Source organism: Lampetra fluviatilis, chromosome 39 (assembly GCF_964198595.1).
Source record: "Lampetra fluviatilis chromosome 39, kcLamFluv1.1, whole genome shotgun sequence".
NCBI lineage: Eukaryota > Metazoa > Chordata > Hyperoartia > Petromyzontiformes > Petromyzontidae > Lampetra > Lampetra fluviatilis.
Window position 1 is genome coordinate 2,748,744 of NC_136313.1, and position 18,474 is coordinate 2,767,217.

The 18,474-nt window shown below is 48.9% G+C and overlaps 1 protein-coding gene across 7 annotated transcripts in view; it reads right to left on the bottom strand.

Annotated features, from left to right (window-relative positions):
• The window catches only part of MCTP1 (multiple C2 and transmembrane domain containing 1), a 155,656-nt gene that overhangs the window by 62,328 nt on the left and 74,854 nt on the right, over positions 1–18,474 (bottom strand). For 6 of the 7 annotated variants that reach the window (XM_078874442.1, XM_078874441.1, XM_078874444.1 and 3 more), the window contains one exon: positions 14,410–14,569. In XM_078874442.1, the coding sequence (XP_078730568.1) occupies positions 14,410–14,569 (160 nt within the window). Of the gene's footprint in view, positions 1–14,409; positions 14,570–17,203; positions 17,251–18,474 lie in introns of those variants that run through there. The other variant, XM_078874447.1, reaches the window with a different exon arrangement.

Here is an 18,474-nt window from a genome sequence, read left to right on the forward strand (position 1 = left end):
GATTTGCACGTCTCTCTCCCCGTGGTCGCGTGGTTTTTTTTCTCCAGGTCCTCCGGTTTTTCCCTTCACATTGAGCTCAGTGAGCCTTACCTGGAAGAATAAAAAATTATTTCAGAGTTTATGCCAAGCCTCTGGAACTCCCTCCCACCAGCCAACTCCACCTGATCCCCTTTCCGTCTGCTTTCTGGTGCCTTCAGACCCCCTTGATTTCTTCTCCTTACCTTGGCTCAATCCCTCTTATTCCCTCCCCTGTATTTCTGAGTTCCGAGACGTTCGGTTCGTTATGGACGCACGATAAACTTCAGTCGCTGTTTGTTGTTGTTGTTGCTGCTGCTGCGGTCGATGTTCAATGTCACAACAAAGAAGGGTCGTGCCACTCACGTGGAAAGTGGTCCCGGTGAGGCGGTCAGGCCGTCTCGGCACAAAGCGCACACGCCCTCAGTGTGCCATGATGAAAACTTACGGTGCACGCTGCGATACGAGACCCATATCATTACCTAGCCATCCGACCGTGTCCCGTCCAGTGCTCGCCGAGCCGCATTGGCTTTGGGCTGCCGAACGAATACATTACAAGGTCGCACTCGCTACATACAAAGTACCTGCCACAAATGAACCACACTACCGTGCTGATAGCGTCGAGGGGCATAAATCATCACGCGAACTCCAGTTATCCTCGCAGTGGCTTTTGTCTGGCCATCGAATAAAGACGGTCACTGCACCGCACGCTTTCAGATGCGCTTCTGCGGCCGTCTGGCATGCTCTTCCTTCCAATATCGAGAAGCCACTGGAGCTATGCACTTTTAAATATACATCGAAAACGAATTTTATTATAATAGATTTTTGTGTTTAGTTTGTTGTCCTTCCCCCGCACCTCAGATTAGCATGGCTGGCTACGTAACGTGTGAAAGAATTCCAACATACATGCATACATTACTCAGCTAATGAGTCGTATCACCCCCAGACACCGCAATTTCCACACACAAAAAATAACTCAAATGTGCTTTGTTTATTTTCTCAGTCATTACCAAGTAATGGACTTCGAGCGAAAACAACAGCTGTCCCACAATCGGCATTAACCTGTGCCAATATCCAGTGTACCCCCTTAATCCTTCCACTGGCACCACCAGACCCAGCAGAGATGACATCTCCTAGCTCAAGCTCAGAGAGAGGGTAAGGGTCAGAGCGTTGAGCCGACACAGCTGAGATTTTGGGTTACAATCCGGCCCAATCACCCATGATTAAACCCAGGTTCTCAATTGCAGGGATTAATCACGGCCTCAGCCCATATACCAATGGTTGCATAAACAACAACACAAACGTCACAATAAAATTGGCTGTGGATAAATTCCAGCTCGAGAATGTTCCGCAAGAGATTCGATTGGACGTATCATGGCATCACGCCGATAGCCCATTCCGGTAAAAAATGAGGTTCAGAGACACATTTAAAAAAATCTATCTCTTCCCGGCTCCCAGCACGTGACCTCCCCAGCTCCACCGGCTGGGAATCTTGGCTGTCCCTTTCACTTAGCGGAACTCTCGATCGTCCTCCCCACGCGTTAACGAGCGCGTCCCGGGCCACACGCTAACGAGCACCGCGCATCCATCTGCGCGTCAATTAGCAGTGGGCCTACGGTGGATATCAGTCACGCTTGTAGCAGGAAAACCCGGTGGGATCCCTTGACGGGTATGTAGACTAGCCGTAGTCTCAAGCCGCACCTTACCATAATAATAAAAGTGGGCCGGTCCTGGCCCATCCCCCTCCCCTAAACCAGTATATATATACGGGGTAGTATCCCTTGGAATCTCTCATTTACTTGATTACAGCAAGCGTGCTGTGACGGTTCCACCTGAAGACGGAAGCTTGTGTTGCCTCCGAAACGTCGTGATTTTTATTTTATTTTTATTTTACTTCTATTAATTTAGATTTTTTTACCTACGTGACTTTACCGAAAAAACCTAAGAATGTGAATACTTGCAGTCACGAAAGCTTCAAATCTAGAAGGGTGAGGATAATATTTGGTTTCACATTCGACAGCCAGGGACCATCTTGCGAGCGTCGTGCAAAGCCACTCTCTGCTGCCCCCCGCCCCTCGGTGTATGGACGCCGAAAGGTTTTTGGAGGCCCGGCGTAAATTTATAAATCAGATGTGGGTTTCTTTGAGGCCAATCTCGGGCCCGTTCTGATGCCCCCCTCAGATCCGGGACCCAGGGCAAATGGCCACACCCGCCACCTTCCCTACAGCCTCTCCCCAATGTAAACTAAAACTAAACAAAACAATTTTTTCATTCACCAGGCAAGGCCCACTCAGCTATCGAGCTCTTTTTTTCAAAAGCGACCTGGCTATCACAAATGATAGCTCAACGAAGTGGCTTATCATGTGGAAATTTACATGAGCCGAACACTCTAAACGCACGTTGATTCTAAATGTGGAGGGTAAAATCGCCGGACCTGGAGAAAAATCCACATGACCACGGGGAGAACACGCAAAAACTCCAAATATACAGCAGGCATCTGGGTCGGGATCGAACCCACGGCCTCATGTATGCCAGCATAGCGTCCCTGGCAATGAGCGCTGTATTAATAACAAATTTGGCAACAGGTCATTTTTATTTGCCGTAATTCCTTTCAATAGTTAGATTTACTTTAATCACGTGTACCATTTCAATACAACGGTTTTTTTGTTTTGTTTAAACACACGCACGGAATTTTACCAGCAGAGGCAAATCCTCCAAAAGTCGAACACCTAATCCACATTCCGTAGCTCCCGCTGGCCGCCTTGAGCGCGAGCGAACGGCTGGAAAGACACGCGGGGGCTGCTCGCCCCGCAAGTGACGTCGGAAAAGACGTCACCCCGGCCGAAGTCGCGACTCACAGGCATGGGGTCGCGACAATCGCGTCCTTCACCAGGGGTCGCGACGATCGCGTCGCTTCACCAGGGGTCGCGACGATCGCGTCGCTTCACCAGGGGTCGCGACGATCGAGTTGCTTCACCAGGGGTCACGACAATCACGTTGCTTCACCAGGGGTCACGGCGGCAGTGAAGATGAGGGGGGGGGGACTCTGGACACAGAGGTTACGGGAGGGGGGGGGTTGAGGGGTTTGGGCGGCAGCGCAGCTCGGCAAACGCAATTATTAATTCATTAAAACACGCTCGCGTTTCCAGCGATCACAGCTCTCTCTTACGTGGCCGTCGGGGTCGGGGGGGGGGGTGCGGGAGGAAGCTTCAGAGAAGGTTACCAGAACGGTCGCGTTTTCCGTTCACGGTTGCTCGTTTCACGCCGCGGCTCATGACGACGTCACGCACGTCAGTCCCGCGACCGGAGAGAATTAGAGGGGGGCCTTACGAGGTCGCGTGAAACAACAGGTCGGGGGGGGGGGGCATGAACACACTCCAAGAGACCGTCAGCCGTGTCACTCTTGTACAGGGGTGGGTATGTGGCTACAACTGACCGTGGAGGCAGACCCTGCAATATACTGTTCGGTTTTTTCCGGTAAAGTCACGTAGGTAAAAAGTTAAATTAAAAGTTAATAAAAGTAATAATGTAAATAAAATACAAATAAAATAAATGACTTTACCGAAAAAACCTAACGGTATGAATCCTTGCAGTCACGAAAGCTTAAAATCTAGACCCTGCAATGTCTCTTTGATTCACCTGCACGGCGGCCACTTTGAGCACGAACCGCTACCGCCCTTCGATCCGCGCGTTCCTCCTCGTGTGTCCGTGTGTATGTTGAACGTCTTTCACAGTTCCTCCTCGTGTGTCCGTGTGTATGTTGAACGTCTTTCGCAGCACACGTAGCCAGCCGTGCTAATCGGAGGTGCCGATTCTGGAAAACGCACCTCTCAACGCTACTTTTTGAGCTTTTTGTCCCATTTTATTTGTCCGTCCGTGTCAATGTTTCCGGTCCAGTAAAAGTAACCCCCCCACCCCTCTGGCCTTCACACCTGATTGACATCACATTTATCCATCTATTTACGACCGAAGCAGGAAGAGGATTTCTCCACAACCCTGGCTGTACACCTGATGATGCTGGTCCTAATTACTGGCGAAAAATCGTACTCGAATTGTAAATGCTGTGGGTGTACTCTCCAACACACCGGCGTTGCTGTCCTAGTAACGAATTGGCCACGTTCTGTTTACGTGACAAACCTTACTAGTTGGCTGTGTCGGGTAACGACACGTTAATATTTAACATAAAAACCGCTATTACAGACCAGTAGAAGTAACTAGGAGCTCTCTCCTTGCGAGCGGTGATTTGTGCGAGGTGGAGACGGGTCAAGCTGCACTTCAGAACCTCGGTAATTACACACCGGAACCTATTTAAAGGACTACCTGCGAGGAAAATTACTTAATAGCGTGGCTGACTGTTCGAAGATTAGATACGTGCGGCGGTTTCATTTTTTTTAAAGCACAGGGTGTACGCAATTTTGCCAGGACAAGGGGCACGAATTTCCTCTAAGTAATATGTCGTGTTCATCTCGTGCAACCCAGGGATGGCTTACTACACGAAGTTCCATACAATGCGTAATGGCCCCGTGGTGGATTATATTAGAGAATGTGCCAGACGTTGTCAAATTACAAGGCTATTAATAATTGCAATAAATACAGGCCTTTTGGGTTAGATCACGATCTAAATTCGCATGATCTAAGCCAAAAAAACCTCTGTATTATGGACGATAAGGGTCGCGAAAAGCCTACGTGTTAAATTGCAATAAAAAATCATCATCATAATGAAATAATATTACGTAATTTACTTATTATGCAACATTAAAAAAAGGTCTCGGCGACCAAAGAGAAAAACCTAACCGATGGCATTGCATGTGCGCGCGCAGAGTCGGGGGTGGCACAGTCATTGCCATGTGGAAGATTTTGCTGAAACCGGGGGAGAGTCGCGTTCGTCAGAGCGAGTCACCCTGGGTCATCCAAACGACGAAAAGCTCGAACATCGAAACGAGGTCAGCAATGAAGCCAGGGGCGGTAAAGGGAGAGCAACGACAACCGCGTCACGGGGGAAAATGAATCACGGGAAACATTTATTGCGACGGCCATTGGGAACGAACGACAGGAAAACGAGCGGAGAAATTAAGAAGGAAGGCGATGAAAGTCTTGGGGAGGCCTTCGTCCGGATGGTGATTCGTGACGCATAAGGGAGACAAATATTCAAAACGAGCATTCTATTCGGAGACACTTCTGTGGGTGGCGGGGGGGGACTATGCACTGAAGCCTGACCTACCGCCCCACCCCGCCAATCCTAGTGGTTGCCGTCTATTTTCCCTTCGCCTCTCGGCCTTCGCGTGAAGTTCGTTGACTGTGGTGCCACTGCGGAGCAGCCGAGAAGTTTTGTCTCTCGCGGCGCCGCGGGTGCCAACATCCCACCAGCGGCGCGCCATCAACAGCGCCGCTCCCCCGCATCGCTGGGAACATTATAGCCTCTGGTTACCACGGCAACGCACGGTCCTCCACGCTAGAGGCAAAGAAATAAGTTCGCAATTAAAATGTTTCATGTGCGGCTTTCGAATTCATTAATAATTGCAGAAGCCAACTGTTTTGGAAAGGATAGTATAAATGCTGCGAGTGTACGAGTTAATAATAATAAAACACGAGTTGGCAGACAGCTGACCACGTGACCAGCGCTCAGGGTCATGAGGGCTGTTTGTTTCACTTGAGAAACATTGCGGCCATTTGCCAATCCACTGCTGGATAAATGTCTCCTCCAGGGAGTGTCCCAGAAAAACAAATTGTTCCTTACCCAGAATGAAGCCTTACATTGTCTCTTCTGTTTTTATTGCTTCCTAAAGTTATCCGTTGACTTTTGGATAAGCTCGCTGTCGCGTGGCGCACTGAGACAGCGACCCTTGACTTGTGAGGAGCGGCAAATGATTAAACCGACTCGCGTACGCATATTACAATTGTGTTTTCGCAAGCATTGTGAATCCAGCGACTTCGATAATCCACACCCGACGATAATCGAGAGTTAACGGAGGACAAGGCGTAGGTGGTTCCCAACGTGACACACGACCAAAGACAGACGATTGCCATGAATTGTTATAAGACTAACCACCCAGAGTGGTTATCTTTCATGAGGTCAACTGGACAGCGACATACGGTGATTGACGCCCATTCCCAGAACTGATTAGAGCGGCCGCTTGCGATTAAACCAAATCTTCTGTTGTAGCGAGTTCATGGTCTCAGCACGGTCAAATATGACTGCACAAATAAATCCATCGCGTCAAATTTAGTTGGCCACTCTTTTTGGATAAGTTCCAACGCATTTGTTCGACTGTCATGTGACGAACATTACCCAGAGCGGATGGGAGAGTGCTGCTGCCCATTTTGTGAAGTAGAGGCCGCTTGAAATGATCTCAGAGGAAGCTCTGTGACATCCACTTCCATGGGCTGTTTTCTAACATGAAGGTTGGCGCACTGCTCGGCAAAATAATAATAGTTTATTAAACGTAACCGAGCATCAATGTACATATGTATGTTTAACTTCCTACGCACCGCACGTAGCCAACCGCGCTGATCGGAGGTGCTAGCATTTCAAACCTTGTTTTAAAAAAATGTAATTCACTTCTCTTTGCTTGTGATGAGGAGGGTGGGGGGTGCTGATGGGGCAAACTGGGGAGAGCTTCATGATGAAAGTTCCCAAGATGGGGAGAGGTTCCCCCATCCCTGCGGTGGTGAGATGTTAACTCGCTTGGTATGCAGAAGGTCGTGGGTTCGATCTCGACCCTGACACCTGTATATTTGGAGTTTGCGTGTTCCCCTGTGGTCACGTGGATTTTTCTCCGGGTCCTCCTCTATTCCCCTCCACATTTAGAATCAACGTGCGTTTAGATGATTTGGCAGCGATACATTCCCACGTGGTAAGCCACTTCGTTGAGCTTTCATAATTTGTCACCAAGTCGCTTCTGAAAAACAAGCTTAGTGTGCCTTACCTGGTAAAATAAAAAAGTCTAAAGTTTTAGAGTCTAAGAGGGGGCCTAAGCCCACGGCAAACACCTGCCTCTTGATTCCCGGCACGGCTCAGATCTGACCCTAATGGCCGTGGAAACGTTGCGTGGACGTCGCCCTATTACCACGTCTAGCTACGGACGATGGGGCAAGACAATTGAAGCAGGCGTTCCAATTCGTAGCACACCCACAGCACATCAATCTTCGTGTCACATTGCGTGGCTAAGTGCCACAGAGCTCAGCACTCTGCTGACTCGCAGTCACTATACCAGCCCACACGCTTCCTGCGTCTGTTCTCTTCAAGATGTTCCCCCCCCCTCGCCCGCCAATTATTTGGCGTAATGTCATGAGACTAAAGTGTTCATTCGGATCTCTCAGACGCAGACCGGCGCAACCCTTCGTGTCAGAGAACGGCCCACAGGAGCGGATACCACAGAGCTACCTCAGGGGTGCGACCCAGTGGCCTTTGTTTCCACACGGTAAAGGGACAGCGCTTACAAACCCATTCTGCCACTCAGAGTAGTGCCCACTGGATGCCAAGTCTAATCAATATTTGTTTTAATTCTCAGAGCAAGAATATAGCCGAATTAAGCGCAGGGCGAAAATGTATTCGTTGGATATTCCTTTGCAGTAAATTTGACCGGGGCTGATAAAAATCAACGGAACATACCTGAGAATTTGGGTTTTTTGTACTGCAGGTGGCTGCTGCTGTCTGGAGCCAAGCCCAGAATCTCAGCAATGCCAGCGCAGTGTGTTGACCCCTTAGCCACCCGGCCACCTCCCCCGGCGTCTGGGCCTTCAAACGAATCATCCTCACGGACGCGGCTCAATTTGCACCCAGGCAGTCCTACGTGGTCTCTTACGAGCGTTGTTTTCACCGCTAGAAGGTGACGGAGGCCGGTGGTCGATATCTGCGTGGTTTGTTACATCACAAGGCCGCGAGGAATGGCGACGGTGTGGCGGTGGCCTTCATCCGGCAGTGGATAGATCATGGCTGGTGATGATGATGATGATGATGACGATGACGTCGTTTGCACGTGTTCAAAGACGGACACAGCTGTAATCCAGGAGCTGGGGGACGTAGTCAGAGTGGATTAAATGAGGTGATGGACCAACGAGAGGATAATCTTACGCAGCACGCACGAGGCGGTTACGTCTGAGAGCGGTGAGGTGCCGTGAGCGTTTGAACCACGTTCTAACGCCTCCCAAGGCCAGAGGGGTGTGCCCTTGGAGGAGGTGCAGCAACGACTGTGCAGGTTGCATGCGCTCGGAAACCCACCGGGGCGCGCCGTGTTTATTTTAACTGCCGGGGTGTTCTTATCGCTCGCATTCTTTCGGTTTTTGCTGGCCCTTTGTAAATAAAATTTCTGGGGGTTTTTTTTTGCTGCGTGCAGCTCCGTGCAACCCCCAGGTGAAAGTGGAATGTATGAGTATCATTAATGGTTAATATGTAAATACATAATTAAATACGCAAGGATCCATCTCACCTCATGAATAGAACAAAACAAAATATTTCACATTACAGTCCATACAGCTAATCGGCCTTCCGTACCAATGTTTACCAGCAGCAGTCTGTGCAAGCGGTCAGACTCTGGACCCATGTCGACGACTTCTCATCAGCAGAGCGGGGCACTGGGGCAGCGATGCTGATCCACCTCCCCGTGGTATAAACAAAGGAGCCATCAGCGAAAAGCCGGCCCAGCGCCATTTCGGCACAAAAGCCTTGCCGTACGCTCATTGAAACGGAACTGGCCAAACGTCCCAGCGCAGGAGCCTGGGAGGTATCTTGAGACTCAATTCAGGTGTCCCTGGGTTCAGGGCTGTCCAGCACACTTATCACTATAGGGCCACGCTGTCAGCAGAGGTGCAGTGTGGTCCTATGCCCCCCGGGGCCTTCACGAACCCGCGCTGACAAGCGTGGTAAATTAAGGTCAAGAACCTGTTAAACGGGGTTGTACGACCAGCAAATGTGGTTCTTGGTCAAGATCGCGAAGGATGGGTGGGGGGGGGGAGGCCCTCATCCAGCAGTGGATTGACTCAAGAACTGTACGTGTGCGTGAACGTGCAAAGTTGTTTATGAAGAGAAAAATGCACAAGCAGTGTCCGCCAGCCTTAGCATGACCCATTGGCTCAATAATTTTTTCCATAAAGTTTTGCCGTCAAATTATTTACGTATCATTATTTTTAGCCTTCAATTACGAGTGTGATGATTAACCAGATATAATTAACACAAACTGTTGAAAATGTGAAAAAGCAATCGAGCGCATATTCCTTGAGTGGATATTAGACATGCCTTCAACCAAAGTTCAATGACCTCTGAGCTTTTACAATTTGCGTTGAATCAGAAACAGAATATTTATTTAGACCGGAGGAATCCGATGAGCTATAAAGTTATTTTTTTTTCTTACAGACTTCCAGTGGAATCACCCCACGATCTGCCCAGCGCAAGGTGACGAACGACACTCGACCAACAACGGACGCGTGAACCCAGCCATCCCACCGGGGATCTCTCAATCAGCGCAAACCCCTTGTCCTACCTCGCTCATTCTGACATTTTAAAATCAAATGGGTTTTTCTTCTGTTCCCCCCCACCCCACCCCACCCCAAACGAAGACCAGACATAACGCAGTTTGGTGACTTATGATCAGTCACAAGTCAACCAAACAATAGAGGGAGGCCCTTCTCTGTGCAAATCTGTTGGACCGGAAAGTGTGGTTCTTAGTCCCGAACACGAAGGGTTACTGCCACAGCGGGGTCACGGTCAGCGCCCTGGACTCGCAAGCCAAAGGTCACCGGTTCGATTCGACCATCCAGGGCGGCAATTGACATAGGTGTGTATTTATTTACATGATGTAGATTGTGTTTAAGTGCTTTTTTTCGATATCATCTATGATGTGGCTGTTTTGGCTCTGATTTCGATTTGCTTTCTTGCTGTATTTTATATTTACAGCAAGAAAGCAAATGGCACCATCCTGGTCTCTTTAGATGTTTTACCTGGTTCATCATCATCATCCATGATCAACCCACCGCTGGATGAAGGCCTCCCCAAGCCGCCGGCACCTCTCACAATCCTGCTACGTAACAATCCACCAAGCTCCTGCACATCCACCAATCTCGTCGCTCCATCTCCTTCGGCTGACGTCCTCTCGGACGCGTTCCCTTCCTTGGCTGCCCACTACATTATTATTATTATCCTTGATTCATCCAGCAGTAACGTGTCCTGCTAAGCTCACTTGCTTTTCTAAAGAGTTTCGATGATGCAAAATAAAATTGAAGCGCACTTGACGACAACGACGCCGACGATGACGACAATGACGACGATGATGACGATGATGACAATGATGACGACGATGACGACAACGACGATGATGATGACGATGACGACGATGACGACAACGACGACGACGACGATGACGACGATGAAGATGACGACGATGATGATGATAACGACGACGATGACGACGACGATGACGACAATGATGACGATGACGACGACGACGACGATTATACCCTGCAGTAAACAAGGACTCACCCCATGAACGACGCCCCAATGGCACACGAGTTCATGGCCTGCCTTTGGAGCAGAGGAGGCAAAAGTCAGCCGTGTTTTTTCACAAATGGCGGCTGCACATCCAGGCCACACGCTCCCCGCACACCACCCAGCCCTTCAATTGCCACGTCAACCTCAGCGCCAGTCAAAAAATGCAGCAGCAGGCTAAGGAGAATTTAGCAAGCACAGTGACTCACCTGGGTTGACTGTCCACCGCGTCGTTATTTTCACCTTCAAGTGCGAATCTTAAAATATGCCGCTCTGCCCGTTCTACAGCAATGTGGCACAAAATTGATGATAATGGAGATAACCATGCCGACGCCAAAGGAAGCTCTGAACCAGTCAGCCTGTAATTCTTCCCCACTGCACTGAGCTTTGCTCCAGAGCCGACACCAGTGGGAGGTTTTGTGTGAGTCAGTCAGTTGCAGCACCGCTCATTCGATCGATCGCCTGCTAATTCAGCACAAAATGCTTTCAGTATTTCTTTTGCTATTCTGCCATCTCTTTATTTCTTGAGTTTATTTTTTTAAATGCCGAGTGCACGATGCACCGCGTAGAGCGCTTTTGAGATCCTTTATGAAAGGCGATTTCACATAGAATTATTATCGATTTAAAGCTTTCGTGACTGCAGGGATTCATCGTCTTGGTTCTTTCGGTAAAGTCACATAGAAGGAAAATAATAAAATAATAAAAATAAAACATAATAAAATAATTCTCACGTTTCGGTAAAGTCACGTAGAAGGAAAAAAAAAATACAACATAATAAAATTATTCTCACATTATGTTTTATTTTTATTATTTTACTATTTTCCTTCTACGTGACTTTACCGAAAGAACCAAGAAGAAGAATTATTATCATTCTCAAATACTTTCTTGAAGTCAGCACACAGGCGGAACGCTTGCTTGGCGCGGCATTCTCATGTGATCTGCCGTGGAAAGGGGGCGTATCCGCGAATCCGCCTAAGCAGGCATCGAGGACGACCGTCAACGCAACGATGTCTCCGACGACCGTCGACCAAAGACGGCGGCGCGACGGAATTACCGAGCCCGAACAAAGATGCAGACGAAGATTGTTTAGGAGCCGTCATTTGGCAGCATGGCGCAACGGGGAAGACCGCACGCGGTAATTGCCGATGTATGCACCATGATTTACTGCGCTCAAGCGTCCCAGTAAACGTTAGACAGGGGGGAGTGTTGGACTAAAACGTTTAATAATGATAATTTACCATTTTTAAGGCGCATTTCAACCGTAGATCCAAACGTGCCACCGCGTATGAAAAGCAGGAAATAAACAAAAGCCGCAGGGTCAACGGCCGGAGCCGTTGGGTCAAGGCCAGAGATGAGTTTTCAGTCGAGCAGACGAAAAGAATGACCACGTGAGATGCCAGAGGTTGCTGTCGACTTAACAAAAATTATGATCAAAATAGAAATTATGAATCGTCCCGTGCACGCAATCGATCGCCATTCCATGTTAGCCCAACCCCCATCACGACAATCGCTCAGTAAATTATTTCACGGGAACCTATTTTTGCATTCAGTGCAGACGCTAAAATAGCAAAGGCGGCACCCACATGAGTGGCAAAGAATGTGGAAATGAGAAGGGTGGCACCCGGCACCTGAGGCCGTGATTCGTAAATAAACTCCCTCCCTCGTTTTTATTCCGTCGATGTTCTTCACACATTAATTGAGCCCAATATAGCAACACATGACGCGTGGACCAGAGAACACAAACAAGTTAGAAACGCCACGCTGACTGGTAAGAACGCGTAACCTCGGGCAGGCACGTCGCTCCGAGTGACGATGGCCGATGGTCGAGACTGGGAATGGAACTCTGTCCACCGGATTAGTGTAGCGCAGTGTGCTAACCACTACACTACCGCTCCCCCACGATACAGAGACAAAGATCACCCCTATACCCTTAACAGACTTTTGGGGAAAGTGCTGTTAGCGAGCACCTATGAAGGCCGCTACGGCCAGCAACACGCCTGGCCGCCTTTGTCTCCCCAGTGGCGAAGTGTTTTACACGTCGCACCAGGTACTCAAATTGAGGCTGAGTCGACCTAGGGGAGCACAGGAACGGTTCAAATAATCGTCACTGGTGTTGGCCGTGAGTCGGAATCGGGCTCGGGTCGCCGGGTTCGTAGCGCAGCGCGCTGATCGCTACACCCCCGCTCTGTACGATACAGAGAACACACGTGCACACAGGATACACGCAGGATGATATGACATCCACGACTGCGGAGTGGCATCAGCACGGAGAGTCCATCATCCATCATTGAAGTGGATCACACTGACAGTGACGATGTAAACTGTCGCAATAACAGCTCGTTTCCACCCCCCTCTCCATCCCTTCCCTCTGTAGCAGTTAAAGGTGCAGGCCCCGCAAGTGCTTTCTCACACCACTGGTGGTGGAAAGGGCCTCCCACTAGAGGCAGCTCGTGAGGGTCTTTGGCCTACTCTTCCACAACGACCGAACAGCTCGGAAAGGGTGGGCGCACCAACACTTTGCCCACACAACGAGTGACCTGCCCATCGAGTGAACGTGGCTTACCCATCGATACCGCTGAGTGGGCGGGGAGGCTGAAGGAGATCGCCCCATTGTCTCCAACTGCCGCGCCGAGAGAGATGGAATCGAACTGGCGACCCGCGGATCGCAAGTTCAGTTTGCCGAGACCACCGTAGCAGCTTCCCCGCAGCTCAAGGGAATCAATCATAATTATCGACTTAAAGCTTTCGTGACTGCAGGAATTAATTTTCTTTGGGTATTTCGGTAAAGTCACGTAGATAGGTTCAAATGAATAAATAAAAATAAAAAATTTTATTCATAAATTTTGCTACAAATTTCATGAATTTATAGTACTTTTATTTTATTATTAATTTGAAATCGTTTTTTTTATTAATTTGAACCTATCTACGTGACTTTACCGAAAAACCCAATGAATATCAATCATAATTATTCGTATATTTTTAAATTATCGTATCTCAATCCTACATCGATTTTATTTTGTAATGTTTCGGCTCTTGGCCCCCCCCCCCACGCACGGCACTGAAGTTGACGCACGCAAAAGAAGCCCTTGGCAACGCGAGCCGCCCGGTTCGGTAAGAGAGAGCTCCCTTTGTCTCGGCAACAACTCCCTGGCGAGGCACGGCTATTTATGAGATTGAGGGCAGAGCCCGCTCGCCCGGTTTGCGAAGTGGGCCGAGACGTTTTTTTTGTCGTCGTTTTCTCGTCGTCGTCATCCATCATAAGAATGTGCCTCTCTGGGTGATGCGTGCCACGACGCGTGCCCCAGAATGTTGCAACGTGGGAGTTTACAGATCAGCAAATTCCTCCGGCAGGTCACAACCAATCAATCAACGTCATCGTCGCCGTGAGCCGTAACGTGGCCAAGGCTACACTGAGGGCCCTCCCCAAGCCTTTGCGATCCCTCACGGTCGCGACAATCAATCGAGCTCTTGCACTCGAGCGCTCATTTCATCAATCCGTCGCCACGGTGGACGTCCTCTCGGGCGAGCAACTCGGCATCGGTGCCGTTCGGAAAATTGAGCAGCGAGGTCACGTGACGAGGACATGTATGTGTGTATGTTGAACTTCTGTCGCGCCGTACGTAGGCCAAACGTGCCAATCGGAGGTGCGGGGGAAAAGACAACAAACTAAACACAAAAAGCAGTTCTAAAGAAATTAGTTTTCAATCTAGATTTAACAGTGCATGGCTCCAGTTGCTTTCTAATATCAGAAGGAAGAGCAGTCCAGACGGCCGCAGAAGCGCATCTGAAAGCGCACGATGTGCATGTGACCCACGTCATGTGATAGAGATCGCGTGATGAGTGTTGCATATACGCGTGGACACGCACATATAGAGTCCACTTCTCCCGCACGTGCGCGCGTGACGATCACTCACCTCCACGGTCGCGGATCACCAGGTTACGTCCCTCGCGGAGGCGAAGCGACAGCTGGTAGAGGCTCCCCGGTGCAGAGGGTCCGGCCTGGATGGGTGGGATGGGCAGGCCGGGCAGCCCGGGAAGCTCCACCGTGCACCCCGACGGGCCGGCCATCACGCCCTGGCAGACGAGACAGGCAGGCAGGCAGACAGGCAAGACATTCACGGTCAACATCAAACGCAGAGCTCAACGCAAAAACAAAAACAACTGGGTTCTGCATCGAGGTGCACGCAGAGTTGGCAAGGAGCAGCGGCTTTCCCGTAAGCCGACAGGATGGACGGCATGCCACCGCATCAACCGTCACAAAGTGAAACAATTGTGAACAAAATTGTCGGGTGTGCAGGAAAAACATGAATAACCCCACATGTACAATTGCCTGCTCGTGCCACTGTTGGTGGAAGGGCCTCCACTTAGAGGAAGCTCCAAAGAGCAGCTCTAGCGAGTATTTGGCCCACTCTGATGTCTTGGAAGAGTGAGAGAATACCCAAATGTGAATATGAATAGCCCATGCCAGATAAAATTGGGGCACCTTTACAATCCATGTTTTCTAAGTTGTTATTGTATCATGGCCATAGAGGGGGCTGCACAGTGAACTTAATAATTCATTCTGTTCGTCCACGAAACCCGCCGCACAATCTCAGCGAGACGTTCATGGCAGATCAAAGTGTTTTCCAGGGCACACCTCAAACAACGCACAGACTGGCAATGCCACTAATTATTACGTTGCGTTACATATGGACGCACAATGTAGAGTTTTGCGTTAAACCAGGACCCACAGCTGACGGAGAGGGTCCTTGCCTCTGAGCATCTGCCAGTTCTCACCAGGCGATCGAAGGCTGAACCGCGACAATCTCACTTCGGCATTTGTTGTCGGAGGTTCACACGGCACTCACTCTCTCTCGGGATGCCTGGCACAGCTGCGTCTTGCTCAAAATGTGAGGAACAGGATCCAGTTGAGGAGGAGGCAGCCTCGGGGTAACTCAACACTCGGCCTGTGCAGCTAAGCAAGCCGCTGGTCAAACATTCCCTTGTGCGTTGGTGTACGGTGCTTTTTCTGCAACATTTTGCTGTCTTTTCTTGGATTTTCTGTTTGCACATAGTCACTTTCAGATGTTTTCTTGTTCATGTTTTTGTTTTTTTGTTTGTTGCGGTTGCACCCGATTCAAGAGCCGAATGGCTCACAGGGCTACACCTAATAAATGAAACTTGAAACTTGTGCCACCTTCACCTTGGAAAATTCTAGGACCCCGTATCTCGTGGGGAGGGAGGGAGTGTCCCTGAGAGGGTCCTCTTGCCTGTAAACATTTGGCAGTTCACAAGCGTTGGTTCAAGCTCTGATGATGAGAGGCTGAAAGTCGAAGCCGATCCAGGGATTGGCTTGTGTGGAATGAATGCTGCTGAAATTATGCACTCCGAGATTGCCGTGTGGCTGGCAGGATGTGTAAAAATATAGTTTTAGAATTCATGTGTCGTGACAGATATGTGAACGAGGCTGCTTATTTATTGAGGAAATGAAGATAAATAATTTACGACTCTTAATTCACGTGACGGCGAACATCATAATGATGACGACGATTTTATTGACATCTAGTCTTCGAATGAACTCCAACAGGCACTCCCTTTACAAGAATCTGACGTCCTTGCCAAGTTCATTTTATTACAAGTGCCACATATCGTATTTAATCAGCCGTAAATCCGTGACAAAAGGATTACTCGCAGATGCAATCAAAACACGTCCATCGTTAAATTAGCAGCATTGGACACAGCCGACTGAAGTGGCGTAGAATATTGTCGATAATTCTTTTTTTGTTTTCGCCACAAGCAAACGCGCACACTTCAGAATTACAAATTACTGTGATGCTGAACATGATGGTGATGAGTATGATGAGATTTTGAGCTAATCAGCTCAGAGAATAAAAATAACTGATCCATAATCAAGTTTTTTTGGGCGAGACGACGTCAATATTTATTTGTCGTTAAACCCGCCACCATCCGACAAAGACAATTTGTAAGGTTTGTCACGTAAACAGAACGTGCCAATTCGTTACTAGTTCAGCACATCGGTGTGTTGGAGAGTAAACCCACAACATTTACAATTCGAGTACGACGTTTCGCTGTCGATTACAACCACCGGCTTCATCAGGTGATATCCAGAATTGTGAAGTCTTCCTAAATAATTGATCATGAGCAGAAGACAACAAAACTAAACATCAAATTCCACTAACATTTCTTGTCGAAGCTACTTAAAAAAAAAACAAGTAAACGATAACCGAACTGTGTATCTCTCCCATGGGTGTTCAGGTGGCACCGCGTGCTGTTCGGTGCGATGTACGACGTCTGGGCTAAGTTCTTGAAGAAGCCCCTGGCACGTGGAGTAAAACATCGGACATTGTGCCGAGCAACACGCAGTAGCACAACCGCAAAAACCTGCGCGGTGACTGAACCGGTTTAAAAAAAATTATATTTAAATAACAAATATTCAATTGTATTGTGGTCACCCTTCTCATTTTGAAGAATGTTTAAATACATCGCACCTCCGATTAGCACGCTCGGCTACGTACGGTGCAAAAGAAGTTCAACACAGATACGTAACCTAATAACCAGTTCGGGGGTTATCATGTTTTTCTATACATAGCGTATTTTTAGTTTTTCATTAAAGTAGTGAGCACATCTTAAAAGTCGCGTGGTGTTTACACATCACAGGGTCACCTCAACACAAGGCGGTGATGGGATCACGGAATGCGAGACGGGTACCTGATGATGCAATGAGAGCTCCGCGCGCAACAAAACATTGACGTGGAATCTCATGAATCCCGAATGGCTCAACAAAATGCTAATGCTGCCCTGGAGACAAGATGACTTTACATGAAGCACACGAGCACCCACCGATGTTAATGCATCACTCATCCAACTAATCCTAGTCACGCCCCCCGCCTGTCAGCCAGAGAGGGTTGCAGCATGCCCCTGCTGTTGTTTAATTAATCCAACGTTGAATATTGTCCACTCGATTTGCCTGAGCAACATGTGCGTGACGCGCTCGATCCACTGCTGGATGAACGCCTCCCTGAGCTTGCGTCAGTTGTGGGGGTTGTTTTAACCGTACTTCATCACGCTCCTCTGTGCGGATTGGTGAACGTGGGGCACAGGGTTGGTTTCGATGTCACTCCTCACTCATGTTAGCTGTTGACCCTATATTAGGCTCGGGTCAACAGAGGTTCAATGTGAAGTGCTTTAAGAGACGCATGCGAAGGGTGAAAACCAATGGCACCTCCACTTTCGCCATGTTTTTTTCTATCAATATTCTGGTTTAATCACATGGGGAACTTTTTTTTTCATGATTCCGCTTATGTACGCAGAAAAGCTTCACCGAGTCCCAAGACTAAGTACATTTGCCAGTACTTTTATAAAGCCGGCAACATTTCGACTGTGACCCCAGCACACGTTAAACAATCGGCCTGCAGGCAGTGTCAATTTTAACCTCACGGTTTATTTGCGCAGTCATCGGTGACCCGTTCTGAAAGCATAAACGGAGCTGTTGACACTTGAGAACTCAGGTTTAACACGTTTTTTCAATCCCATATTTGCCAGCGGGCGCCAGCTCATCGCTCTGACCTCTGCGCCACCCGTGCACCCCCCCCCCCCCCCGAGAAGAATCAATCCTTGAATTTAACCACCACCCTAAACAGCAGCGACAATTCACTGGATCACCGAGGGCGGGAAGTTAGGGCCGGGAATGGGTGAAGTTGTACGCCCCGAACTGCCATGCGCACCTGACCATCCACGCAATACCCTAAGCAGTGCTCAAGTTAACAAAGACAAAGATCCCCCAGTATAGCCTTAATAGGTTGTTGGGGTAAGTGCTTTTAGCGAGCACCTATAAAAGCCGGAACGGTACTATAAACTGTTACACTAAACAATTTATTTTATTTGACCAGGCTAGGCCCACTGAGCTCTTTTTCAGAAGCGACCTGGCCACAAATGATAGCTCAGCAAAGTGGCTCATCACGTGAAAATGTTTCGCAGTC